The following is a 26,820-nucleotide window of genomic DNA, read 5'->3' on the forward strand; positions in this document are numbered from 1 at the left end:
CGCACGTCCTCGTTGTTGGGTTTGGCAAAAATTCAATGTCAAGAATGTTTTCGTTTGAAAATCGTGAATTTAAAAGCGTTATGTTTCGCAGCAGTAGTCAAGCGTGCATCAACGAGATCGCTAGCCGCTGCTTGCTGTCTTCTCGGTTGCCTAAATTCCGGCGCTCAGTGTGCTCGGTTGCCTACATTCCGGCGCTTGGAGGGTCTTTTTTTAACCGCTCGTATCTCGTAAACGTGACTTTGGAGCCCACATGTTGTCTGGGTTAATTTACTCAGTTCAACTTTCTCTATAACACCTATCAGTTTGGTCACTTGGAGCTGGGATACCCTGTATATTACGAAGCCGCTGATTTTTTTTTCTACGTAGTGAATGTGACTTCTATTGTCATGAGATATAGATCTAGAAGTAGCGGAAATAGCAGGAGTGAGACGGAAAAGTCAATAGAAATTCATTCGAGCAGCTTCACGCATGGATTTTGTAACATTATTCTTCGTTCAAAAATAGCTATTTCGAAAATACCTAAGATGTTGCTGGACTTATTTTTTGACGTGTCATGTGCAAAAAAAAACAGCGGTTTGTAGCATATGTGTATCGTAGCGCTAGAATTTTACTTACGAGTCCCCTTAAATTATGTGAATGCAGATTTACGCTGTGTTAAGTTACCCATAAGACATTTCCACGAAATAACCCGATACACACCAATAACGTATACCATTGCTTGCAAAACCAAATTTTTTTTAATATTATGATCGTGACTCAGACTGTAATTTTATACCGATTGTTACAGCGCCGAAGGTTTTTGCTCTCGCTTTTTCCATAGTTAAGAATTTTCTTAACGAGTACACGCTGTCAAAAATACAAATTCACAAAGCCGATCCGGCAAAATGGAAACCTGCGTTGCTGCGCACCATTCCAGCCGATCAATTGCCCAAACACTTTGGGGGAACTCTGACTGACCCGGATGGTAATCCAAGACTGACTACCAAGGCAAATCCTTTTTATTACTTTTTTTCACAACTGGGCATGTATTATACCGAAAAGTCGTCGAAAAAATATGAGTATTTTTCACATAAAAAATGGAGGAAGTATTGACTTGTTGAAATCGCAAACCATTTTGGAAAGCAGTTACTTTGAAGAATTATTTTAGCTCCATGGACAATCAATATTTGAAAATTTTTTGATTATGTATTTCGAAGACACGGTAACTTGAAAATAGTGTTCATATAAATTTTGCGTAGGATTTCTTCTGCGCAAATTCAACACCAAATGAGGTTTCGTTTGGCTACCTAAAGCCACGTTAAATTAAATATGGCTAAAGTATTAATGCCACAGTAGAGCTTACAATTCGCAGTTATTACTTCGATTTATTTGTCTTTTGAATAATCAAACTTTTTATATTTCTATTGTATCCTTTGAATTTATTTTATCACTGTATGAAATTTATGAATTTCTTCTTGGAAATGAGAAAGGTAACTCTTAATACAGTAAAACACATATCTGAAAATAAAATTTCAGTGACTTAATGAATAATAACTTCCTCTGCCGTCAAGGATTACGTAGTTCTAAATACGTTTCAGATTATCACCAGTAATTTTTTCTTTAAATAAAATTGGTTGGTTACCTTATATTTGCATACCACAGCTAGACAATATTTTTAAGGCCTATATACATATTTCGTAAGTCCCTGATAATCGAGTAACATGATTGGATGTTAAATCTATAAATTCTTCATAAAACGTTAAGGACAAGCCATAAAAATGGTTGTTCTGCGTAACTTTTCTAAAACCCGTTTTTTTGGGTTCAAGAGGTCTGAAAACGTAAATAATTCATTGAAATTATGACCATAGGAGATGAAAAGTAAAGATCGTTAAGCGTTGAGTGTATGTCCGAGGGAAATATCTTACTTTGGAATAACGATTCAATTAAAACACTCCAAGCCGTAGATACAGATTATGTTTAGGTTCGTTTGAAACATTACGTGATAGACCATTTTGCAAGTTAAATATAGTCCTAGTCGAATCAGAAAAAATTCATGTAGTATAAGAAGATCCGTGAGATAATAATATCGTATAGCACGCTAATAACGAGTTTAAATTCTGACAGATCTGTCAAGGTGGTAAAATCCCTAAGAACATGTACAGTAGCAAAGCAGAAAAGGACAAACTCAACGAAGATCTGGAAACGGCAACCATTAAAAAAGGAGACAAACTTACTTTGAACTTTATAACAGCGGAAGAAGGAAGCTTTTTACGGTATGAAAACATGAAATACTCTCGGAAATACTTGTATATAATAATACTGAAGAACGTCATATCGCATCCTTAGCGGATCTTACAAAAGTAAGATCAAAATTGATACCTATGTCTATGTTATAATAAATACATTTAATATAATTTCAACCTGACATGATAATTTCAAACCAATACACGCTTAGGATTTGTTTTCAATTTGTTTTTAGATTTGTAAACTGAAGTCGTACAGACTGGAATTTAATATTCTAGCTGTAAATCTGTTCTGAAGTTTTTTTTCGAATTACCGCATTTCAGAAACTGCAACATACACGATAATTAATAACTATGAATATTTGTTTTTCAGATGGGAGTTTAGATCCGAAAGTCACGATATAAAATTCGGAGTTATAGAGAAGAATGAAGAGGGAACACAGTCTGAAGTTATTCCAATCCATCGAGTTCCTGCTCATCAAATGGACGAAATTGGAGTAATTACTTGTAAAGCCCCAGCCACTTGTGAGTCACAAATTGAGTGAAAGCTTGAAAAAATTCATAATTGTGTTTCTGTATATTTATGTTCAAATTACTGAAATTTTATTGTTTCTCTTTTTTGCCATTTCAGATTCCGTTATATTTGACAATAGTTACAGCATACTGAGAAACAAAAAAATCCACTATATGGTGCAGGTTACACCTCCATTGCCAACAGTTACCGAGGCACTGACTTTGTCCAACAATTGAACCATGTATTATAAGTTGACGAAGTTAGTCAACGTCATACAGCTGTCACATAACGCAACATGTATTCATGAGTGTAGGACTACGTAATTGAAAAACGCTGTAAATAATAATTCATTTTTATGTATCTATACATATATATTCTCATTTATTAGTATTAAAAATTTTACAATTGTTATTAATTTTCGGAACCCTTTATAGATACTTTTGCTTATTACGGTGAACTGTGATTAATTTTAAATCTTACGCTGTAAAAAGGTCTCTCTTATCAATAAATGATTATATTAAGTTACTCAAAATGGTATGGCTCAATCAGTATGGCAGGCAGCTGGCAAGTAAAATATCGCAGGTTCAAATTTTGGTCTAGAATCAGCTATTTACATTCATTTCTAACAGCCAAGTTACTGAACGCATCATAAAAATATTATTTTCATAACGTGAAGGCTATTCAAAAGCGATTGATATAGATTGAAATATTTGTCCTCCTAATTTTCTCAAGTAGATAAGAATCATTTATGACCACACTGCCTTGAGCTGACAAGTAATCTATAAATAAAGTCGTTTTTTACATATATAAGGAAAATTATGAGCTTACAAATCAAGATCACGTATTACACTGTGCAATATACTTTTGAGTATACGTTACTTAATTATCTATTCATCTTCGTCCGTAACCAACATTTCCACAAGTTCAACATCCAAACACTGATCACCCTCTAATCGTTTCTGAGTTCCCCATCTTGCCAAGGTGGGTAAAACTTTCAAGTTGGTTTTACTATCCGTTCGGAACGGACATTTTAGATCCTTCCAACTATAAGAAGAAATACATAGAAATTCAAGTTAACTGCATGATAGTAATGAAAAATATCATGGTATGCAAGTACTATTTTCTGAAACAGGTTTTACGATAGAAATTTGAAACAATCGCTTTTTCATCACTCAAAACTCTTATCTACATTTCATTGATGGTAGTATCTGTCTAATGGAAGGACAATGCACTTTTCCTAACAAGTTTTGAAATAGAACGATTCTTTGTTTTGGGCGATAGCCTTATGGCTAGTGATTTCTCTACAGAAATGACTATTGAAATTTGATGATGACCGAAAATGTTTAGGATAAGAATAGATAAAAAAAAATCAGTGATTACAATAAGAGGGATAAGAGTCAAATGTTGGAAAGTAATAAGGAAGAGTTAATCGACTCACAAGGATCTATCTCCAACCTCGACGTAAATAAAATGAGATGATTCTGGTGCTGCTTCTAAGCCTTTTTGAATCGATGGTTCAGCTGAAATTAGAGTATTAATTCAAAATGGAGTGTCTTGAATTACAGAAAACATACAGTATTGTTCCTGATATAAGCCAAGTTTTTTTGTTGTTCATCAATCCTCAATTAAAGTAACATCCTCAAACATCATCAAATACAGTCTCAGAATTGGGAGTCGGCTTATACTCGGAGCAATATGGTACTTTCATTATACCATGGATATTTTGTGAGGCTAGCCGTAGATGCTTGCTTTAATAAAAATGAAAAAAAAAATTTAAGCAGCACTCTCATAGCGTAGCAATAACCAAACAAAACTTTAGGAATTTAAAGTGTTTGTATTATCAACAATAAGTATTAGACAGGCAATTGGTGGAGAATATTTCCAGATAGTACATACATTCTAAAACCAATGAAAACTTCTACTGTAGAAATTACAGTGTTCGAATTACGTGCGTTTGAAAATTTCTTGTATACGACAACTTGCAGAATTCAGAATACTGAAATTTTACGGTTTACCTTCAACGCAGTCAGGACACCAGCTGCTACCATTGGGTAATTTACTACCACTGAATAAGACGTAAACGATGTCATCTTTGGGAAAAGCTTCCATGAATTTTTGAAAATTTTCATAACCTTCAACGTGATGGCGAACAACCATTTTCGCCGACTTTTGTGTCGTTGATGAATATCTCGTGATAGTTCTTATGGTAGCAGATAACATACGAGGTCGGAAGATCTTGGATCTATTGAGCAGTAACAAAAAAGCAATTGGTTGTCTTATCGCGATAACGACCGGAGTTAACCTCCTGGAATTACATTCGAACGATATCAAGTTATAATATGACCTGTCGGTGTGTATGTACATATCCTACATGTCAGTGCTTGTGGGTAACTCCCACTAGTTTCGCACGCCCCCAAAATATTCAGTGGTAAGACTGGTTTCACATAGGCGTTGTGGCGCAGAGCGCTGTCGAGCGGTAAAAAATCGAAGTGCTTGAAATCTAGTGAATGGTATGTTTCATGCATTTCAGACCACTTTTTTTGTAACGCGAAGATATGTCTAAAGTAGGGATCGGTAGGATATATGTATACCTCCGCCACTCCTTCGGCGGACTGCAATTGAAGCTTTGAAGCGAATGATCCGAATTCACAACGTCACGGAGTATTCCTAATTCCAGGAAGGAATAATAATAATAATGATAATAATAGAAGTCTTTATTTATTACAATCATGGTAGTGAAGTTGTGGAGTGAGGGAATGGAATAATCAGGTTGGCAGTCGCAAATAGAAACACCCGCGTTCGCTCAAGGAATAAGGGAAACTGCCGAAAACCTTCTCCGGATGTAACCGGACACGATTTCAAATCACCGACCAGCAACTTAGCGCCTGAACGGCGTGACCCGTCTTAAATTTTGGAGACTTGCCGTTCAGAGCCTCATTGGCCGGGGACTTGAACCTAACAATCAGTCTTCGCTCTCCGTAGACTCGAGTACTAGCACCTCAGCCACTACAATCGGCAGGGGAGGCCGTAAGAGACATATCTCCTCCGTTGGCTGAAAGTGCAGTATCAAGACTGCTAGCCTAATGGGGCTTTCGGTAACCGAAAATGAACAAAATGAATTCATCGTCAAGCAGTGCCCTGTGCATCGCCCAACTCAAGTCGGTAAACTATCAGTGTGTAACGACGACGAAAAGTAACGTTACCATCGCATGTATGTACCCAGATGGATGGTGTAGTGTAGGATATTGTTATGAATATGAAATGACAATAACCGATTAAAAAGATTCATTCAAGGCAATTCATTTCTCGGCTGCATTCAGCAATGTTGATTCAGAAGGAAGTATTTCGTTTTTTGACTATAAATCTTCAGTTGATCCCAGAATTTTTCAAATCGTCGAGATTTTCACCAAAGACCCAAGGAGTTTGGCCTACCATTTTTTTTAATTGAAACTTTTCGTCTCAGAATCGATTTTTATGACTCTTGACGGATCGGACGCTGAGCAACGCAGAGAAAAAATTAAAGAAGCGAGGGACTGACCTTTGAGGAAATACGTGGAAAACACACAGAAAGTTGTTCATTCTTTTATTTTGATTCGGTTTAAATGTAACAATACAACAGTTAACATATCGTATCATGCGGAGGTGCATTGAAACTGTGCGCAGGGCGAAGCGTAATTTGTACTCACTAACTTCATTATTTACTATCTCAAACGGTACTTTTCATATGCTGCTTGAGGTGGTGTGTATTATATTGAACCTTCATCCTCAGATAAAAGTCAGCTTTTATTATCTAATGTTTGATCATTGTCAGGATATTCTTATGTCGTTTGTGATTATTGAAAATATTGTTCAAGTATTACACAGTAAAACCAAAAAACTTTCACTAGGATTGGGGCAAAATGAATATACTGAGACGAAACTGGAGCAACACTTCCTACCTGTGATTTCTTATTTTCCCATCCACATCTCTCTGACAAACCTGGTGCAAATTTCATGTTTATAAGCCATTCCTTTCAAACTAGGGTTCCGAGCGAGTCGAGACTGCGCAATTAATTCCTCTGGCAAAATTACGTGGATATGGTACGTCGAAGAATTGATTGCGGCATTAATCAAATTGTCGGATTTTTCTATAAGGATCTGAGGAGGTTAGCATGATTTTTTTTGGGGCCGAAAATGAGTTGTCTGCGGATCGAATGGTATGACACTTTCTTGACTCATTGACATCCCAGAAACTCGGAAAACGGGGCAAAAAAAGCAGAGGACCAACAGCAGAGAAAATACGAAGCGAGGACCAGCAGCAAATCAATTGAGAGTATGCGTCGATCGTTTTTGGCTGTAACTTTTGATCCGTTGCTCGCAGCGTATTGGGACTGCGCTTAATCGATTCCTCTCGCAAAGTTACGTCGGAATAGCGCCTCAAAGAATTAATTGCAGTACTTTTCAAAGTCGTCGAAATTTTGGCCAAAAATCCAAAGGGGTTAGCCTTACTTTTTTGCTTATTTTCGGAGCCGAGAACTTTTCGTTCAGAAATCGATTTGCGTGACCATCTCTAGAGTAATTCGACCCCCAGGAACTCAGAAAACACATAAAAAAAAGCGTAGGACCAGCAGCAGAGAAATGACGATGAAAATCATGAGTTTTTCGGCTGTAACTTTTCAGCTATCGCTCGCAGCGTATTGGGACTGCGCTCAATCGATTCCTCACGCAAAATTACGTCGGAATAGCACCTTGAAGAATTAATTGCAGCACTTTTCAAAATCGTCGAAATTTTGACCAAAAATCCAAAGGGGTCAGCCTTACTTTTTTGCTCATTTTCGGAGCTGAGAACTTTTCGTTCAGAAATCGATTTGTGTGACCATCTCTAGAGTAATTCGACCCCCAGGAACTCAGAAAACACATCAAAAAGAGCGTAGGACCAGCAGCAGAGAAATAACGATGAAAATCATGAGTTTTTCGGCTGTAACTTTTCAGCTATCGCTCGCAGCGTATTGAGACTGCGCTCAATCGATTCCTCTCGCGAAATGACGTCGGAATATTGCCTGAAAAAATTGATTGCAGCACTTTCCAAAGTCGTCGAAATTTTGGCCGAAAATTCAAAGGGGTTAGCCTTACTTTTTTGCTCATTTTCGGAGCTGAGAACTTTTCGTTCAGAAATCGATTTGTGTGACCATCTCTAGAGTAATTCGACCCCCAGGAACTCAGAAAACACATCAAAAAGAGCGTAGGACCAGCAGCAGAGAAATGACGATGAGAATCATGAGTTTTTCGGCTGTAACTTTTCAGCTATCGCTCGCAGCGTATTGGGACTGCGCTCGATCGATTCCTCTCGCGAAATGACGTCGGAATAGCGCCTGAAAAAATTAATTGCAGCACTTTCCAAAGTCGTCGAAATTTTTGCCGAAAATTCGAAGGGGTTAGCCTTACTTTTTTGCTTATTTTCGGAGCCGAGAACTTTTCGTTCAGAAATCGATTTGCGTGACCATCTCTAGAGTAATTCGACCCCCAGGAACTCAGAAAACACATAAAAAAAAGCGTAGGACCAGCAGCAGAGAAATGACGATGAAAATCATGAGTTTTTCGGCTGTAACTTTTCAGCTATCGCTCGCAGCGTATTGGGACTGCGCTCAATCGATTCCTCTCGCGAAATTACGTCGTAATGGCACCTTGAAGAATTAATTGCAGCACTTTTCAAAATCGTCGAAATTTTGGCCAAAAATCCAAAGGGGTCAGCCTTACTTTTTTGCTCATTTTCGGTGCTGAGAACTTTTCGTTCAGAAATCGATTTGTGTGACCATCTCTAGAGTAATTCGACCCCCAGGAACTCAGAAAACACATCAAAAAGAGCGTAGGACCAGCAGCAGAGAAATAACGATGAAAATCATGAGTTTTTCGGCTGTAACTTTTCAGCTATCGCTCGCAGCGTATTGAGACTGCGCTCAATCGATTCCTCTCGCGAAATTACGTCGGAATGTTGCCTGAAAAAATTGATTGCAGCACTTTCCAAAGTCGTCGAAATTTTGGCCGAAAATTCAAAGGGGTTAGCCTTACTTTTTTGCTCATTTTCGGAGCTGAGAACTTTTCGTTCAGAAATCGATTTGTGTGACCATCTCTAGAGTAATTCGACCCCCAGGAACTCAGAAAACACATCAAAAAGAGCGTAGGACCAGCAGCAGAGAAATGACGATGAGAATCATGAGTTTTTCGGCTGTAACTTTTCAGCTATCGCTCGCAGCGTATTGGGACTGCGCTCGATCGATTCCTCTCGCGAAATGACGTCGGAATAGCGCCTGAAAAAATTAATTGCAGCACTTTCCAAAGTCGTCGAAATTTTTGCCGAAAATTCGAAGGGGTTAGCCTTACTTTTTTGCTTATTTTCGGAGCCGAGAACTTTTCGTTCAGAAATCGATTTGCGTGACCATCTCTAGAGTAATTCGACCCCCAGGAACTCAGAAAACACATAAAAAAAAGCGTAGGACCAGCAGCAGAGAAATGACGATGAAAATCATGAGTTTTTCGGCTGTAACTTTTCAGCTATCGCTCGCAGCGTATTAAGACTGCCCTCAATCGATTCCTCACGCAAAATTAAGTCGGAATGGCACCTTGTGGAATTGATTGCAGCACTTTTCAAAATCGTCGGAATTTTGGCCAAAAGTCCGAAGGGGTTAGCCTTACTTTTTTGCTCATTTTCGGAGCTGAGAACTTTTCGTTCAGAAATCGATTTGTGTGACCATCTCTAGAGTAATTCGACCCCCAGGAACTCAGAAAACACATCAAAAAGAGCGTAGGACCAGCAGCAGAGAAATAACGATGAAAATCATGAGTTTTTCGGCTGTAACTTTTCAGCTATCGCTCGCAGCGTATTAAGACTGCGCTCAATCGATTCCTCTCGCAAAATGACGTCGGAATATTGCCTGAAAAAATTGATTGCAGCACTTTCCAAAGTCGTCGAAATTTTGGCCGAAAATTCAAAGGGGTTAGCCTTACTTTGTTGCTCATTTTCGGAGCTGAGAACTTTTCGTTCAGAAATCGATTTGTGTGACCATCTCTAGAGTAATTCGACCCCCAGGAACTCAGAAAACACATCAAAAAGAGCGTAGGACCAGCAGCAGAGAAATGACGATGAGAATCATGAGTTTTTCGGCTGTAACTTTTCAGCTATCGCTCGCAGCGTATTGGGACTGCGCTCGATCGATTCCTCTCGCGAAATGACGTCGGAATAGCACCTTGTGGAATTGATTGCAGCACTTTTCAAAATCGTCGGAATTTTGGCCAAAAATCCGAAGGAGTTAGCCTTACTTTTTTGCTCATTTTCGAAGCCGAAAACTTTTCGTTCAGAAATCGATTTGTGTGACCATCTCTAGAGTAATTCGACCCCCAGGAACTCAGAAAACACATCAAAAAGAGCGTAGGACCAGCAGCAGAGAAATGACGATGAAAATCATGAGTTTTTCGGCTGTAACTTTTCAGCTATCGCTCGCAGCGTATTGGGACTGCGCTTAATCGATTCCTCTCGCAAAATTACGTCGGAATAGCTACTTGAAAAACTAATTGCAGCACTTTGCTGAATCGTCGAAATTTGGGCAAAAATCCCAAGGGGTTAGCCTTACTTTTTTATTCATTTTCGGAGCCGAGAACTTTTCGTTTAGAAATCGATCTGTGTGACCATCTCTAGAGTAATTCGACCGCCAGGAACTCAGAAAACACATCAAAAAGAGTGTAGGACCAGCAGCTGTGAAATGACGATGAAAATCTGCAGTTTTTTGGCTGTAACTTTTGATCCGTTGCTCGCAGCGTATTGGGACTGCGCTCAATCGATTTCTCTCGCAAAATTACGTCGAAATAGTGCCCTAAAGAATTAATTGCAGCACTTTTCAAAGTCGTCGAAATTTTCGACAAAAATCGAAAGGGGTTAACCTTACTTTTTTTGCGATTTTTGGAGCCGAAAATTTCTGGTCTCCGAATTGATTTGTATGACCATTTTTCGGCTAATTGGAACCTCAGGAACTCAAAAAAGACATTAAAAAGAGCGTAGGACCAACAGCAGAGAAATGACGATGAAAATCTGCAGTTTTTTGGCTGTAACTTTTGATCCGTTGCTCGCAGCGTATTGGGACTGCGCTCAATCGATTTCTCTCGCAAAATTACGTCGGAATAGTGCCCTACAGAATCAATTGCAGCACTTTTCAAAGTCGTCGAAATTTTCGACAAAAATCCAAAGGGGTTAACCTTACTTTTTTTGCGATTTTTGGAGCCGAAAATTTCTGGTCTCCAAATTGATTCGTATGACCGTTTTTCGGCTAATTGGAACCTCAGGAACTCAAAAAAGACAATAAAAAGAGCGTAGGACCAACAGCAGAGAAATGACGATGAAAATCTGCAGTTTTTTGGCTGTAACTTTTGATCCGTTGCTCGCAGCGTATTGGGACTGCGCTCAATCGATTTCTCTCGCAAAATTACGTCGAAATAGTGCCCTACAGAATCAATTGCAGCACTTTTCAAAGTCGTCGAAATTTTCGACAAAAATCCAAAGGGGTTAACCTTACTTTTTTTGCGATTTTCGGAGCCGAAAATTTCTGGTCTCCGAATTGATTTGTATGACCGTTTTTCGGCTAATTGGAACCTCAGGAACTCAAAAAAGACATTCAAAAGAGCGTAGGACCAACAGCAGAGAAATGACGATGAAAATCTGCAGTTTTTTGGCTGTAACTTTTGATCCGTTGCTCGCAGCGTATTGGGACTGCGCTCAATCGATTTTTCTCGCAAAATTACGTCGGAATAGTGCCCTAAAGAATGATTTGCAGCACTTTCCAAAGTCGTCGGAATTTCCGACAAAAATCCAAAGGGGTTAACCTAACTTTTTTCCGATTTTCGGAGCCGAAAATTTCTGGTCTCCGAATTGATTTGTATGACCGTTTTTCGGCTAATTGGAACCTCAGGAACTCAAAAAAGACATTAAAAAGAGCGTAGGACCAACAGCAGAGAAATGACGATGAAAATCTGCAGTTTTTTGGCTGTAACTTTTGATCCGTTGCTCGCAGCGTATTGGGACTGCGCTCAATCGATTCCTCTCGCAAAATTACGTCGGAATAGCTACTTGAAAAACTAATTGCAGCACTTTCCAAAGTCGTCGAAATTTTCGACAAAAATCCAAAGGGGTTAACCTTACTTTTTCTGCGATTTTCGGAGCCGGAAATTTCTGGTCTCCGAATTGATTTGTATGACCGTTTTTCGGCTAATTGGAACCTCAGGAACTCAAAAAAGACATTAAAAAGAGCGTAGGACCAACAGCAGAGAAATGACGATGAAAATCTGCAGTTTTTTGGCTGTAACTTTTGATCCGTTGCTCGCAGCGTATTGGGACTGCGCTCAATCGATTTCTCTCGCAAAATTACGTCGGAATAGTGCCCTAAAGAATTAATTGCAGCACTTTTCAAAGTCGTCGAAATTTTCGACAAAAATCGAAAGGGGTTAACCTTACTTTTTTTGCGATTTTTGGAGCCGAAAATTTCTGGTCTCCGAATTGATTTGTATGACCGTTTTTCGGCTAATTGGAACCTCAGGAACTCAAAAAAGACATTAAAAAGAGCGTAGGACCAACAGCAGAGAAATGACGATGAAAATCTGCAGTTTTTTGGCTGTAACTTTTGATCCGTTGCTCGCAGCGTATTGGGACTGCGCTCAATCGATTTTTCTCGCAAAATTACGTCGGAATAGTGCCCTAAAGAATGATTTGCAGCACTTTCCAAAGTCGTCGGAATTTCCGACAAAAATCCAAAGGGGTTAACCTAACTTTTTTCCGATTTTCGGAGCCGAAAATTTCTGGTCTCCGAATTGATTTGTATGACCGTTTTTCGGCTAATTGGAACCTCAGGAACTCAAAAAAGACATTAAAAAGAGCGTAGGACCAACAGCAGAGAAATGACGATGAAAATCTGCAGTTTTTTGGCTGTAACTTTTGATCCGTTGCTCGCAGCGTATTGGGACTGCGCTCAATCGATTCCTCTCGCAAAATTACGTCGGAATAGCTACTTGAAAAACTAATTGCAGCACTTTCCAAAGTCGTCGAAATTTTCGACAAAAATCCAAAGGGGTTAACCTTACTTTTTCTGCGATTTTCGGAGCCGGAAATTTCTGGTCTCCGAATTGATTTGTATGACCGTTTTTCGGCTAATTGGAACCTCAGGAACTCAAAAAAGACATTAAAAAGAGCGTAGGACCAACAGCAGAGAAATGACGATGAAAATCTGCAGTTTTTTGGCTGTAACTTTTGATCCGTTGCTCGCAGCGTATTGGGACTGCGCTCAATCGATTTCTCTCGCAAAATTACGTCGGAATAGTGCCCTAAAGAATTAATTGCAGCACTTTTCAAAGTCGTCGAAATTTTCGACAAAAATCGAAAGGGGTTAACCTTACTTTTTTTGCGATTTTTGGAGCCGAAAATTTCTGGTCTCCGAATTGATTTGTATGACCGTTTTTCGGCTAATTGGAACCTCAGGAACTCAAAAAAGACATTAAAAAGAGCGTAGGACCAACAGCAGAGAAATGACGATGAAAATCTGCAGTTTTTTGGCTGTAACTTTTGATCCGTTGCTCGCAGCGTATTGGGACTGCGCTCAATCGATTTCTCTCGCAAAATTACGTCGGAATAGTGCCCTACAGAATCAATTGCAGCACTTTTCAAAGTCGTCGAAATTTTCGACAAAAATCCAAAGGGGTTAACCTTACTTTTTTTGCGATTTTTGGAGCTGAAAATTTCTGGTCTCCGAATTGATTTGTATGACCGTTTTTCGGCTAATTGGAACCTCAGGAACTCAAAAAAGACATTAAAAAGAGCGTAGGACCAACAGCAGAGAAATGACGATGAAAATCTGCAGTTTTTTGGCTGTAACTTTTGATCCGTTGCTCGCAGCGTATTGGGACTGCGCTCAATCGATTTCTCTCGCGAAATTACGTCGGAATAGTGCCCCACAGAATCAATTGCAGCACTTTTCAAAGTCGTCGAAATTTTTGACGAAAATCCAAAGGGGTTAACCTTACTTTTTTTGCGATTTTTGGAGCCGTGAATTTCTGGTCTCCGAATTGATTTGTATGACCGTTTTTCGGCTAATTGGAACCTCAGGAACTTGAAAAAGACATTAAAAAGAGCGTAGGACCAACAGCAGAGAAATGACGATGAAAATCTGCAGTTTTTTGGCTGTAACTTTTGATCCGTTGCTCGCAGCGTATTGGGACTGCGCTCAATCGATTTCTCTCGCAGAATTACGTCGGAATAGTGCCCTACAGAATCGATTGCAGCACTTTTCAGAGTTGTTGAAATTTCCGACAAAAATCCAGAGGGGTTAACCTTACTTTTTTTGCGATTTTTGGAGCTGAAAATTTCTGGTCTCCGAATTGATTTGTATGACCGTTTTCTGGCTAATCGGAACCTCAGGAACTCAAAAAAGACATTAAAAAGAGCGTAGGACCAACAGCAGAGAAATGACGATGAAAATCTGCAGTTTTTTGGCTGTAACTTTTGATCCGTTGCTCGCAGCGTATTGGGACTGCGCTCAATCGATTTCTCTCGCAAAATTACGTCGGAATAGTGCCCTACAGAATCAATTGCAGCACTTTTCAAAGTCGTCGAAATTTTCGACAAAAATCCAAAGGGGTTAACCTTACTTTTTTTGCGATTTTTGGAGCCGTAAATTTCTGGTCTCCGAATTGATTTGTATGACCGTTTTTCGGCTAATTGGAACCTCAGGAACTTGAAAAAGACATTAAAAAGAGCGTAGGACCAACAGCAGAGAAATGACGATGAAAATCTGCAGTTTTTTGGCTGTAACTTTCGATCCGTTGCTCGCAGCGTATTGGGACTGCGCTTAATCGATTTCTCTCGCAAACTTACGTCGGAATAGTGCCCCAAAGATTTAATTGCAGCACTTTCCAGAGTCGTCGAAATTTTCGACAAAAGTCCGAAGGGGTTAACCTTACTTTTTTTCCGATTTTCGGAGCCGAAAATTTCTGGTCTCCGAATTGATTTGTATCACCGTTTTTCGGCTAATTGGAACCTCAGGAACTCAAAAAAGACAATAAAAAGAGCGTCGGACCAACAGCAGAGAAATGACGATGAAAATCTGCAGTTTTTTGGCTGTAACTTTTGATCCGTTGCTCGCAGCGTATTGGGACTGCGCTCAATCGATTTCTCTCGCAAAATTACGTCGGAATAGTGCCCTAAAGAATTAATTGCAGCACTTTTCAAAGTCGTCGAAATTTTCGACAAAAATCGAAAGGGGTTAACCTTACTTTTTTTGCGATTTTTGGAGCCGAAAATTTCTGGTCTCCGAATTGATTTGTATGACCGTTTTTCGGCTAATTGGAACCTCAGGAACTCAAAAAAGACATTAAAAAGAGCGTAGGACCAACAGCAGAGAAATGACGATGAAAATCTGCAGTTTTTTGGCTGTAACTTTTGATCCGTTGCTCGCAGCGTATTGGGACTGCGCTCAATCGATTTCTCTCGCAAAATTACGTCGGAATAGTGCCCTACAGAATCAATTGCAGCACTTTTCAAAGTCGTCGAAATTTTCGACAAAAATCCAAAGGGGTTAACCTTACTTTTTTTGCGATTTTTGGAGCTGAAAATTTCTGGTCTCCGAATTAATTCGTATGACCGTTTTTCGGCTAATTGGAACCTCAGGAACTCAAAAAAGACAATAAAAAGAGCGTAGGACCAACAGCAGAGAAATGACGATGAAAATCTGCAGTTTTTTGGCTGTAACTTTTGATCCGTTGCTCGCAGCGTATTGGGACTGCGCTCAATCGATTTCTCTCGCAAAATTACGTCGAAATAGTGCCCTACAGAATCAATTGCAGCACTTTTCAAAGTCGTCGAAATTTTCGACAAAAATCCAAAGGGGTTAACCTTACTTTTTTTGCGATTTTCGGAGCCGAAAATTTCTGGTCTCCGAATTGATTTGTATGACCGTTTTTCGGCTAATTGGAACCTCAGGAACTCAAAAAAGACATTCAAAAGAGCGTAGGACCAACAGCAGAGAAATGACGATGAAAATCTGCAGTTTTTTGGCTGTAACTTTTGATCCGTTGCTCGCAGCGTATTGGGACTGCGCTCAATCGATTTTTCTCGCAAAATTACGTCGGAATAGTGCCCTAAAGAATGATTTGCAGCACTTTCCAAAGTCGTCGAAATTTCCGACAAAAATCCAAAGGGGTTAACCTAACTTTTTTCCGATTTTCGGAGCCGAAAATTTCTGGTCTCCGAATTGATTTGTATGACCGTTTTTCGGCTAATTGGAACCTCAGGAACTCAAAAAAGACATTAAAAAGAGCGTAGGACCAACAGCAGAGAAATGACGATGAAAATCTGCAGTTTTTTGGCTGTAACTTTTGATCCGTTGCTCGCAGCGTATAGGGACTGCGCTCAATCGATTTCTCTCGCAAACTTACGTCGGAATAGTGCCCCAAAGATTTAATTGCAGCACTTTCCAGAGTCGTCGAAATTTTCGACAAAAGTCCGAAGGGGTTAACCTTACTTTTTTTCCGATTTTCGGAGCCGAAAATTTCTGGTCTCCGAATTGATTTGTATCACCGTTTTTCGGCTAATTGGAACCTCAGGAACTCAAAAAAGACAATAAAAAGAGCGTCGGACCAACAGCAGAGAAATGACGATGAAAATCTGCAGTTTTTTGGCTGTAACTTTTGATCCGTTGCTCGCAGCGTATTGGGACTGCGCTCAATCGATTTCTCTCGCAAAATTACGTCGGAATAGTGCCCTAAAGAATTAATTGCAGCACTTTTCAAAGTCGTCGAAATTTTCGACAAAAATCGAAAGGGGTTAACCTTACTTTTTTTGCGATTTTTGGAGCCGAAAATTTCTGGTCTCCGAATTGATTTGTATGACCGTTTTTCGGCTAATTGGAACCTCAGGAACTCAAAAAAGACATTAAAAAGAGCGTAGGACCAACAGCAGAGAAATGACGATGAAAATCTGCAGTTTTTTGGCTGTAACTTTTGATCCGTTGCTCGCAGCGTATTGGGACTGCGCTCAATCGATTTCTCTCGCAAAATTACGTCGGAATAGTGCCCTACAGAATCAATTGCAGCACTTTTCAAAGTCGTCGAAATTTTCGACAAAAATCCAAAGGGGTTAACCTTACTTTTTTTGCGATTTTTGGAGCTGAAAATTTCTGGTCTCCGAATTAATTCGTATGACCGTTTTTCGGCTAATTGGAACCTCAGGAACTCAAAAAAGACATTCAAAAGAGCGTAGGACCAACAGCAGAGAAATGACGATGAAAATCTGCAGTTTTTTGGCTGTAACTTTTGATCCGTTGCTCGCAGCGTATTGGGACTGCGCTCAATCGATTTTTCTCGCAAAATTGCGTCGGAATAGTGCCCTAAAGAATGATTTGCAGCACTTTCCAAAGTCGTCGAAATTTCCGACAAAAATCCAAAGGGGTTAACCTAACTTTTTTGCGATTTTCGGAGCCGAAAATTTCTGGTCTCCGAATTGATTTGTATGACCGTTTTTCGGCTAATTGGAACCTCAGGAACTCAAAAAAGACATTAAAAAGAGCGTAGGACCAACAGCAGAGAAATGACGATGAAAATCTGCAGTTTTTTGGCTGTAACTTTTGATCCGTTGCTCGCAGCGTATAGGGACTGCGCTCAATCGATTTCTCTCGCAGAATTACGTCGGAATAGTGCCCTACAGAATCGATTGCAGCACTTTTCAGAGTCGTCGAAATTTCCGACAAAAATCCAAAGGGGTTAACCTTACTTTTTTTGCGATTTTTGGAGCCGAAAATTTCTGGTCTCCGAATTGATTTGTATGACCGTTTTCTGGCTAATTGGAACCTCAGGAACTCAAAAAAGACAATAAAAAGAGCGTAGGACCAACAGCAGAGGAATGACGATGAAAATCTGCAGTTTTTTGGCCGTAACTTTTGATCCGTTGCTCGCAGCGTATCGGGACTGCGCTCAATCGATTCCTCACGCAAAATTACGTCGGAATAGTGCCCTGAAGAAATAATTGCAGCAATTTTTAAAGTCGTCGAAATTTTCGACAAAAATCCAAAGGGGTTAACCTTACTTTTTCTGCGATTTTCGGAGCCGAAAATTTCTGGTCTCCGAATTGATTTGTATGACCGTTTTTCGGCTAATTGGAACCTCAGGAACTCAAAAAAGACATTAAAAAGAGCGTAGGACCAACAGCAGAGAAATGACGATGAAAATCTGCAGTTTTTTGGCTGTAACTTTTGATCCGTTGCTCGCAGCGTATTGGGACTGCGCTCAATCGATTTCTCTCGCAAAATTACGTCGGAATAGTGCCCTAAAGAATTAATTGCAGCACTTTCCAAAGTCGTCGAAATTTCCGACAAAAATCCAAAGGGGTTAACCTTACTTTTTTCCGATTTTCGGAGCCGAAAATTTCTGGTCTCCGAATTGATTTGTATGACCGTTTTTCGGCTAATTGGAACCTCAGGAACTCAAAAAAGACATTAAAAAGAGCGTAGGACCAACAGCAGAGAAATGACGATGAAAATCTGCAGTTTTTTGGCTGTAACTTTTGATCCGTTGCTCGCAGCGTATTGGGACTGCGCTCAATCGATTTCTCTCGCGAAATTACGTCGGAATAGTGCCCCACAGAATCAATTGCAGCACTTTTCAAAGTCGTCGAAATTTTTGACGAAAATCCAAAGGGGTTAACCTTACTTTTTTTGCGATTTTTGGAGCCGTGAATTTCTGGTCTCCGAATTGATTTGTATGACCGTTTTTCGGCTAATTGGAACCTCAGGAACTTGAAAAAGACATTAAAAAGAGCGTAGGACCAACAGCAGAGAAATGACGATGAAAATCTGCAGTTTTTTGGCTGTAACTTTTGATCCGTTGCTCGCAGCGTATTGGGACTGCGCTCAATCGATTTCTCTCGCAGAATTACGTCGGAATAGTGCCCTACAGAATCGATTGCAGCACTTTTCAGAGTTGTTGAAATTTCCGACAAAAATCCAAAGGGGTTAACCTTACTTTTTTTGCGATTTTTGGAGCTGAAAATTTCTGGTCTCCGAATTGATTTGTATGACCGTTTTCTGGCTAATCGGAACCTCAGGAACTCAAAAAAGACATTAGAAAGAGCGTAGGACCAACAGCAGAGAAATGACGATGAAAATCTGCAGTTTTTTGGCTGTAACTTTTGATCCGTTGCTCGCAGCGTATTGGGACTGCGCTCAATCGATTTCTCTCGCAAAATTACGTCGGAATAGTGCCCTACAGAATCAATTGCAGCACTTTTCAAAGTCGTCGAAATTTTCGACAAAAATCCAAAGGGGTTAACCTTACTTTTTTTGCGATTTTTGGAGCCGTAAATTTCTGGTCTCCGAATTGATTTGTATGACCGTTTTTCGGCTAATTGGAACCTCAGGAACTTGAAAAAGACATTAAAAAGAGCGTAGGACCAACAGCAGAGAAATGACGATGAAAATCTGCAGTTTTTTGGCTGTAACTTTCGATCCGTTGCTCGCAGCGTATTGGGACTGCGCTTAATCGATTTCTCTCGCAAACTTACGTCGGAATAGTGCCCCAAAGATTTAATTGCAGCACTTTCCAGAGTCGTCGAAATTTTCGACAAAAGTCCGAAGGGGTTAACCTTACTTTTTTTCCGATTTTCGGAGCCGAAAATTTCTGGTCTCCGAATTGATTTGTATCACCGTTTTTCGGCTAATTGGAACCTCAGGAACTCAAAAAAGACAATAAAAAGAGCGTCGGACCAACAGCAGAGAAATGACGATGAAAATCTGCAGTTTTTTGGCTGTAACTTTTGATCCGTTGCTCGCAGCGTATTGGGACTGCGCTCAATCGATTTCTCTCGCAAAATTACGTCGAAATAGTGCCCTACAGAATCAATTGCAGCACTTTTCAAAGTCGTCGAAATTTTCGACAAAAATCCAAAGGGGTTAGCCTTACTTTTTATGCGATTTTTGGAGCCGAAAATTACTGGTCTCCGAATTGATTTGTATGACCGTTTTTCGGCTAATTGGAACCTCAGGAACTCAAAAAAGACATTAAAAAGAGCGTGGGACCAACAGCAGAGAAATGACGATGAAAATCTGCAGTTTTTTGGCTGTGACTTTTGATCCGTTGCTCGCAGGGTATTGGGACTGCGCTCAATCGATTTCTCTCGCAAAATTACGTCGGAATAGTGCCCCACAGAATCAATTGCAGCACTTTTCAAAGTCGTCGAAATTTTTGACAAAAATCCAAAGGGGTTAACCTTACTTTTTTTGCGATTTCTGGAGCCGAAAATTTCTGGTCTCCGAATTGATTTGTATGACCGTTTTTCGGCTAATTGGAACCTCAGGAACTCAAAAAAGACATTAAAAAGAGCGTAGGACCAACAGCAGAGAAATGACGATGAAAATCTGCAGTTTTTTGGCTGTAACTTTCGATCCGTTGCTCGCAGCGTATTGGGACTGCGCTTAATCGATTTCTCTCGCAAACTTACGTCGGAATAGTGCCCCAAAGATTTAATTGCAGCACTTTCCAGAGTCGTCGAAATTTTCGACAAAAGTCCGAAGGGGTTAACCTTACTTTTTTTCCGATTTTCGGAGCCGAAAATTTCTGGTCTCCGAATTGATTTGTATCACCGTTTTTCGGCTAATTGGAACCTCAGGAACTCAAAAAAGACAATAAAAGGAGCGTCGGACCAACAGCAGAGAAATGACGATGAAAATCTGCAGTTTTTTGGCTGTAACTTTTGATCCGTTGCTCGCAGCGTATTGGGACTGCGCTCAATCGATTTCTCTCGCAAAATTACGTCGGAATAGTGCCCTAAAGAATTAATTGCAGCACTTTCCAAAGTCGTCGATATTTCCGACAAAAATCCAAAGGGGTTAACCTTACTTTTTTCCGATTTTCGGAGCCGAAAATTTCTGGTCTCCGAATTGATTTGTATGACCGTTTGTCGGCTAATTGGAACCTCAGGAACTCAAAAAAGACATTAAAAAGAGCGTAGGACCAACAGCAGAGAAATGACGATGAAAATCTGCAGTTTTTTGGCTGTAACTTTTGATCCGTTGCTCGCAGCGTATTGGGACTGCGCTCAATCGATTTCTCTCGCGAAATTACGTCGGAATAGTGCCCCACAGAATCAATTGCAGCACTTTTCAAAGTCGTCGAAATTTTCGACAAAAATCCAAAGGGGTTAGCCTTACTTTTTATGCGATTTTTGGAGCCGAAACTTACTGGTCTCCGAATTGATTTGTATGACCGTTTTTCGGCTAATTGGAACCTCAGGAACTCAAAAAAGACATTAAAAAGAGCGTGGGACCAACAGCAGAGAAATGACGATGAAAATCTGCAGTTTTTTGGCTGTAACTTTTGATCCGTTGCTCGCAGCGTATTGGGACTGCGCTCAATCGATTTCTCTCGCAAAATTACGTCGGAATAGTGCCCCACAGAATCAATTGCAGCACTTTTCAAAGTCGTCGAAATTTTTGACAAAAATCCAAAGGGGTTAACCTTACTTTTTTTGCGATTTTTGGAGCCGTGAATTTCTGGTCTCCGAATTGATTTGTATGACCGTTTTTCGGCTAATTGGAACCTCAGGAACTTGAAAAAGACATTAAAAAGAGCGTAGGACCAACAGCAGAGAAATGACGATGAAAATCTGCAGTTTTTTGGCTGTAACTTTTGATCCGTTGCTCGCAGCGTATTGGGACTGCGCTCAATCGATTTCTCTCGCAGAATTACGTCGAAATAGTGCCCCACAGAATCGATTGCAGCACTTTTCAGAGTTGTTGAAATTTCCGACAAAAATCCAAAGGGGTTAACCTTACTTTTTTTGCGATTTTTGGAGCCGAAAATTTCTGGTCCCCGAATTGATTTGTATGACCGTTTTCTGGCTAATCGGAACCTCAGGAACTCAAAAAAGACATTAAAAAGAGCGTAGGACCAACGGCAGAGAAATGATGATGAAAATCTGCAGTTTTTTGGCTGTAACTTTTGATCCGTTGCTCGCAGCGTATTGGGACTGCGCTCATTCGATTTCTCTCGCAAAATTACGTCGGAATAGTGCCCCACAGAATCAATTGCAGCACTTTTCAAAGTCGTCGAAATTTTCGACAAAAATCCAAAGGGGTTAACCTTACTTTTTTTGCGATTTTTGGAGCCGAAAATTACTGGTCTCGGAATTGATTTGTATGACCGTTTTTCGGCTAATTGGAACCTTAGGAACTCAAAAAAGACATTAAAAAGAGCGTAGGACCAACAGCAGAGATGTGACGATGAAAATCTGCAGTTTTTCGGCTGTAACTTTTGATCCGTTGCTCGCAGCGTATTGGGACTGCGCTCAATCGATTTCTCTCGCAAAATTACGTCGGAATAGTGCCCTACAGAATCAATTGCAGCACTTTTCAAAGTCGTCGAAATTTTCGACAAAAATCCAAAGGGGTTAACCTTACTTTTTTTGCGATTTTTGGAGCCGTAAATTTCTGGTCTCCGAATTGATTTGTATGACCGTTTTTCGGCTAATTGGAACCTCAGGAACTTGAAAAAGACATTAAAAAGAGCGTAGGACCAACAGCAGAGAAATGACGATGAAAATCTGCAGTTTTTTGGCTGTAACTTTCGATCCGTTGCTCGCAGCGTATTGGGACTGCGCTTAATCGATTTCTCTCGCAAACTTACGTCGGAATAGTGCCCCAAAGATTTAATTGCAGCACTTTCCAGAGTCGTCGAAATTTTCGACAAAAATCCGAAGGGGTTAACCTTACTTTTTTTCCGATTTTCGGAGCCGAAAATTTCTGGTCTCCGAATTGATTTGTATCACCGTTTTTCGGCTAATTGGAACCTCAGGAACTCAAAAAAGACAATAAAAAGAGCGTAGGACCAACAGCAGAGAAATGACGATGAAAATCTGCAGTTTTTTGGCTGTAACTTTTGATCCGTTGCTCGCAGCGTATTGGGACTGCGCTCAATCGATTTCTCTCGCAAAATTACGTCGAAATAGTGCCCTACAGAATCAATTGCAGCACTTTTCAAAGTCGTCGAAATTTTCGACAAAAATCCAAAGGGGTTAACCTTACTTTTTCTGCGATTTTTGGAGCCGAAAATTACTGGTCTCGGAATTGATTTGTATGACCGTTTTTCGGCTAATTGGAACCTTAGGAACTCAAAAAAGACATTAAAAAGAGCGTAGGACCAACAGCAGAGATGTGACGATGAAAATCTGCAGTTTTTCGGCTGTAACTTTTGATCCGTTGCTCGCAGCGTATTGGGACTGCGCTCAATCGATTTCTCTCGCAAAATTACGTCGGAATAGTGCCCTACAGAATCAATTGCAGCACTTTTCAAAGTCGTCGAAATTTTCGACAAAAATCCAAAGGGGTTAACCTTACTTTTTTTGCGATTTTTGGAGCCGTAAATTTCTGGTCTCCGAATTGATTTGTATGACCGTTTTTCGGCTAATTGGAACCTCAGGAACTTGAAAAAGACATTAAAAAGAGCGTAGGACCAACAGCAGAGAAATGACGATGAAAATCTGCAGTTTTTTGGCTGTAACTTTCGATCCGTTGCTCGCAGCGTATTGGGACTGCGCTTAATCGATTTCTCTCGCAAACTTACGTCGGAATAGTGCCCCAAAGATTTAATTGCAGCACTTTCCAGAGTCGTCGAAATTTTCGACAAAAATCCGAAGGGGTTAACCTTACTTTTTTTCCGATTTTCGGAGCCGAAAATTTCTGGTCTCCGAATTGATTTGTATCACCGTTTTTCGGCTAATTGGAACCTCAGGAACTCAAAAAAGACAATAAAAAGAGCGTAGGACCAACAGCAGAGAAATGACGATGAAAATCTGCAGTTTTTTGGCTGTAACTTTTGATCCGTTGCTCGCAGCGTATTGGGACTGCGCTCAATCGATTTCTCTCGCAAAATTACGTCGAAATAGTGCCCTACAGAATCAATTGCAGCACTTTTCAAAGTCGTCGAAATTTTCGACAAAAATCCAAAGGGGTTAACCTTACTTTTTCTGCGATTTTTGGAGCCGAAAATTTCTGGTCTCCGAATTGATTCGTATGACCGTTTTCTGGCTAATCGGAACCTCAGGAACTCAAAAAAGACATTAAAAAGAGCGTAGGACCAACAGCAGAGAAATGACGATGAAAATCTGCAGTTTTTTGGCTGTAACTTTTGATCCGTTGCTCGCAGCGTATTGGGACTGCGCTCATTCGATTTCTCTCGCAAAATTACGTCAAAATAGTGCCCCACAGAATCAATTGCAGCACTTTTCAAAGTCGTCGAAATTTTCGACAAAAATCCAAAGGGGTTAACCTTACTTTTTTTGCGATTTTTGGAGCCGAAAATTACTGGTCTCGGAATTGATTTGTATGACCGTTTTTCGGCTAATTGGAACCTCAGGAACTCAAAAAAGACATTAAAAAGAGCGTAGGACCAACAGCAGAGAAATGACGATGAAAATCTGCAGTTTTTTCGCTGTAACTTTTGATCCGTTGCTCGCAGCGTATTGGGACTGCGCTCAATCGATTTCTCTCGCAAAATTACGTCGGAATAGTGCCCTGAAGAATCAATTGCAGCACTTTTTAAAATCGTCGAAGTTTTGGCCAAAAATCCAAAGGGGTTAGCCTTACTTTTTTGCTCATTTTCGGAGCCGAGATTTTTTCGATTAGAAATCGATTTGTGTGACCATATCTAGAGTAATTCGACCCCCAGGAACTCAGAAAACATATTGAAAAGAGTGTAGGACCAGCAGCAGAAGAATGACGATGAAAATCATGAGTTTTCCGGCTGTAACTTTCCAGCTCTCGCTTGCAGCGTATTGAGACTGCGCTTAATCGATTCCTCTCGCAAAATCCCGTCAGTATAGTACGTCAGGGAATCGATTCTAGCAGCCTTTAAAATCGTCAATATTCTCACCAAAAATACAAATCGGTTATCTTTACTTTTTCGAGCAAAAAATATTCAGAGTTTGTTCTCAACTTCTAAAAGTCAATTTCCAAGCTCTTTGCTTTTTAAAACTACAAATTCATCAAGTTATTGACGGAGTTAGCGCAGAAATTCATTGTGATTATTCATTTTTACATTTCTTTAAGCATCTGCGTAATTTATTTCAGTTTAAACCCAATTAACGCTTCCAAATTTTAGGAAAAACTCAGAAAATATGTTAGTTATCTCCATATTTTTAACTTTTTCCTATCAAAGATAAAATAGTCTTAGAACTTTTTGGATGTATTAAAAACTTGAGACATTGAATTTTTTGAATTCATAATCTTAAAACCGGAGGATAAATCGAAAAAATTCCGCATTGAAGCATTCTTGAAACAATTGGAACTAAGAATGAAGTGGTTCAAAAGTTTTCCAAAATATTTGTAGCTTAAAATTGACTTTGTAAAAAACTTCGTTGATGTTATCATTCAAATCATTGACAGCATTATTAGCATTAATATTAGCCAACAGAATACCGCTAGTGTAGGCTTACCAGGAGAGCATAGACTAACGTCACGTTAAAGGCAATCCCACTCTACACGGAGTCGTGCTGTCGGTAAGGATACCGTAGACGTAATCATCATCTATACCCTAGAGTATTATACTTTTATCCTACACCTACACATATCAATATATCTGTATATATACATTAATATTCATTTTTCATATCACAATATTACAGTATCAATCAAGCATTGTTCGTTGATATTTCAATACTGTAAAATACCCATAAAAAGAATATTGTTTGCTTACATCATCTGCTTGTATTACAAGTTAGGTTATCGCCACTAATATGATAATATTCAAATATGAATATTCTCAAACATTGTTAATTGTAGTATTATTCTTATTTCGTTACTACCATGATATCTTTTGAGGATAATTGTCACCTCAATTTCAATTTAAAATAGACAACTTAAGCATAGTATAAAGTGATAAAAACAAAATCAATCCTATATAGTCAAGTCATGTTGTACCACCGTCAAGCCAACACTGTGTCGTAAAGACTAAGTTCTTAAAAATGGTACGCAGCACTGGCAACCTTGCGAAACCCGGAGGGGTATATTCAATCGTAGATGAAAAAGCCTATCGGCCAATATTATGTTGTCTTCAATATCAAATATTTAATATGAAGAATAAATACCGAATGAGAAGGAACCTCTTAGCACATTACCCTAGATAATTGTAGGCAATACATCCCGAAGGCTTGTTCAGTTTTGCACACAATTCTGTGCCGTGTTTCGTACAATTATCTAAGCCAGACTATTATTATATTATCCAATTGTTTAACTATAAAATTATCTAATTATAAGAATTTCCCGACTACGGAAGTGATATAAAATTAACATGAGGCACCAGCGAAAATATCCAACATCAAATTATTGAATATCATAAAGCCTAACAAGGCAAGCTTTTGCAGCAAACTGGAAGTTAGCTGGGATATGTGAAGCAGACGATATAAGGTAACAACTGAGACACGAACAGGTCAACCCTGGTGTAAACCAAAGAGAATTAGGGTGCAAACCAATCGCAACGCACCTACCCCCCAAAAATTATCGCTGGTGACTCGATGTGATAAATCTGTCAACCAAAATTTTACAGGACCATAGAAGACCTGTGCCCCACATAAGCTGGTGCAGATCAAGCTTAGGGAGCATTTTTTAATTCAAGTTTCTAATTGATACATCGTTACTCTGACCCATTTTTTGTACACTTTCGGTTCGGTATTTTTGAGTCGAATTATCATCAGATTGTAATTCATTCTTATCAACTTAACTCCGAATCTTAAAATAAATATCAAAGTTAAAGTCAAAATTCAAATTCTTCATTAATTACAAAAGCGAAAATGCATCAATTAATCTCTCAATCATTAACAATTTGCCTACGGTTCCTTCGCCGTTCCACGAAGTCACCTGTTGCCGACTACGTGTACTGATTCGAGCAAGCATGTAGTCCATTCCAACTATCATTTTCGAGTTCCGTCTTTTATTCAATACTTTCAACAATTAAACTATAATTCCATTACGCGGGTTTTTGATGCTTTTCCGTTATACATCAGTGTTTAATCGATATTGGTGATCCAAACTA

The 26,820-nt window shown here is 39.5% G+C and overlaps 2 protein-coding genes across 5 annotated transcripts in view; one reads left to right on the forward strand and one right to left on the reverse strand.

Annotated features, from left to right (window-relative positions):
- LOC124406574 (SEC14-like protein 2) overlaps positions 1-3,268 on the forward strand; it is a 32,642-nt gene extending 29,374 nt beyond the window's left edge. For all 4 annotated transcript variants that reach the window (XM_046882006.1, XM_046882007.1, XM_046882009.1 and 1 more), the window contains 4 exons: positions 788-987; positions 2,104-2,252; positions 2,596-2,747; positions 2,854-3,268. In XM_046882006.1, the coding sequence (XP_046737962.1) occupies positions 788-987; positions 2,104-2,252; positions 2,596-2,747; positions 2,854-2,972 (620 nt within the window). In that variant the 3' untranslated portion in view covers positions 2,973-3,268. The remainder of the gene's footprint in view (positions 1-787; positions 988-2,103; positions 2,253-2,595; positions 2,748-2,853) is intronic.
- LOC124406575 (thioredoxin domain-containing protein 17-like) lies at positions 2,492-5,010 on the reverse strand. The gene is made up of 3 exons (XM_046882011.1): positions 4,752-5,010; positions 4,175-4,256; positions 2,492-3,780 (listed from the first exon to the last, which is right to left on the reverse strand). The coding sequence occupies exons 1-3, from the start codon at positions 4,954-4,956 to the stop codon at positions 3,624-3,626; spliced, it is 444 nt and encodes a 147-aa protein (XP_046737967.1). The 5' UTR covers positions 4,957-5,010; the 3' UTR covers positions 2,492-3,623.
- Between the last annotated feature and the right edge of the window lie 21,810 nt (positions 5,011-26,820).

Source organism: Diprion similis, chromosome 6 (assembly GCF_021155765.1).
Source record: "Diprion similis isolate iyDipSimi1 chromosome 6, iyDipSimi1.1, whole genome shotgun sequence".
NCBI lineage: Eukaryota > Metazoa > Arthropoda > Insecta > Hymenoptera > Diprionidae > Diprion > Diprion similis.

Excerpts from the sequence above, each read along its gene's own strand:
- LOC124406575 (XM_046882011.1), bottom strand. The coding sequence starts at position 4,956 with ATGTTATCTGCTACCATAAGAACTATCACGAGATATTCATCAACGACA. Across the intron at positions 4,257-4,751 it reads GTGTCCTGACTGCGTTGAAG|CTGAACCATCGATTCAAAAA; the intron begins GTAAACCGTAAA and ends CTCTAATTTCAG. Across the intron at positions 3,781-4,174 it reads GAGGTTGGAGATAGATCCTT|TTGGAAGGATCTAAAATGTC; the intron begins GTGAGTCGATTA and ends TTCTTCTTATAG.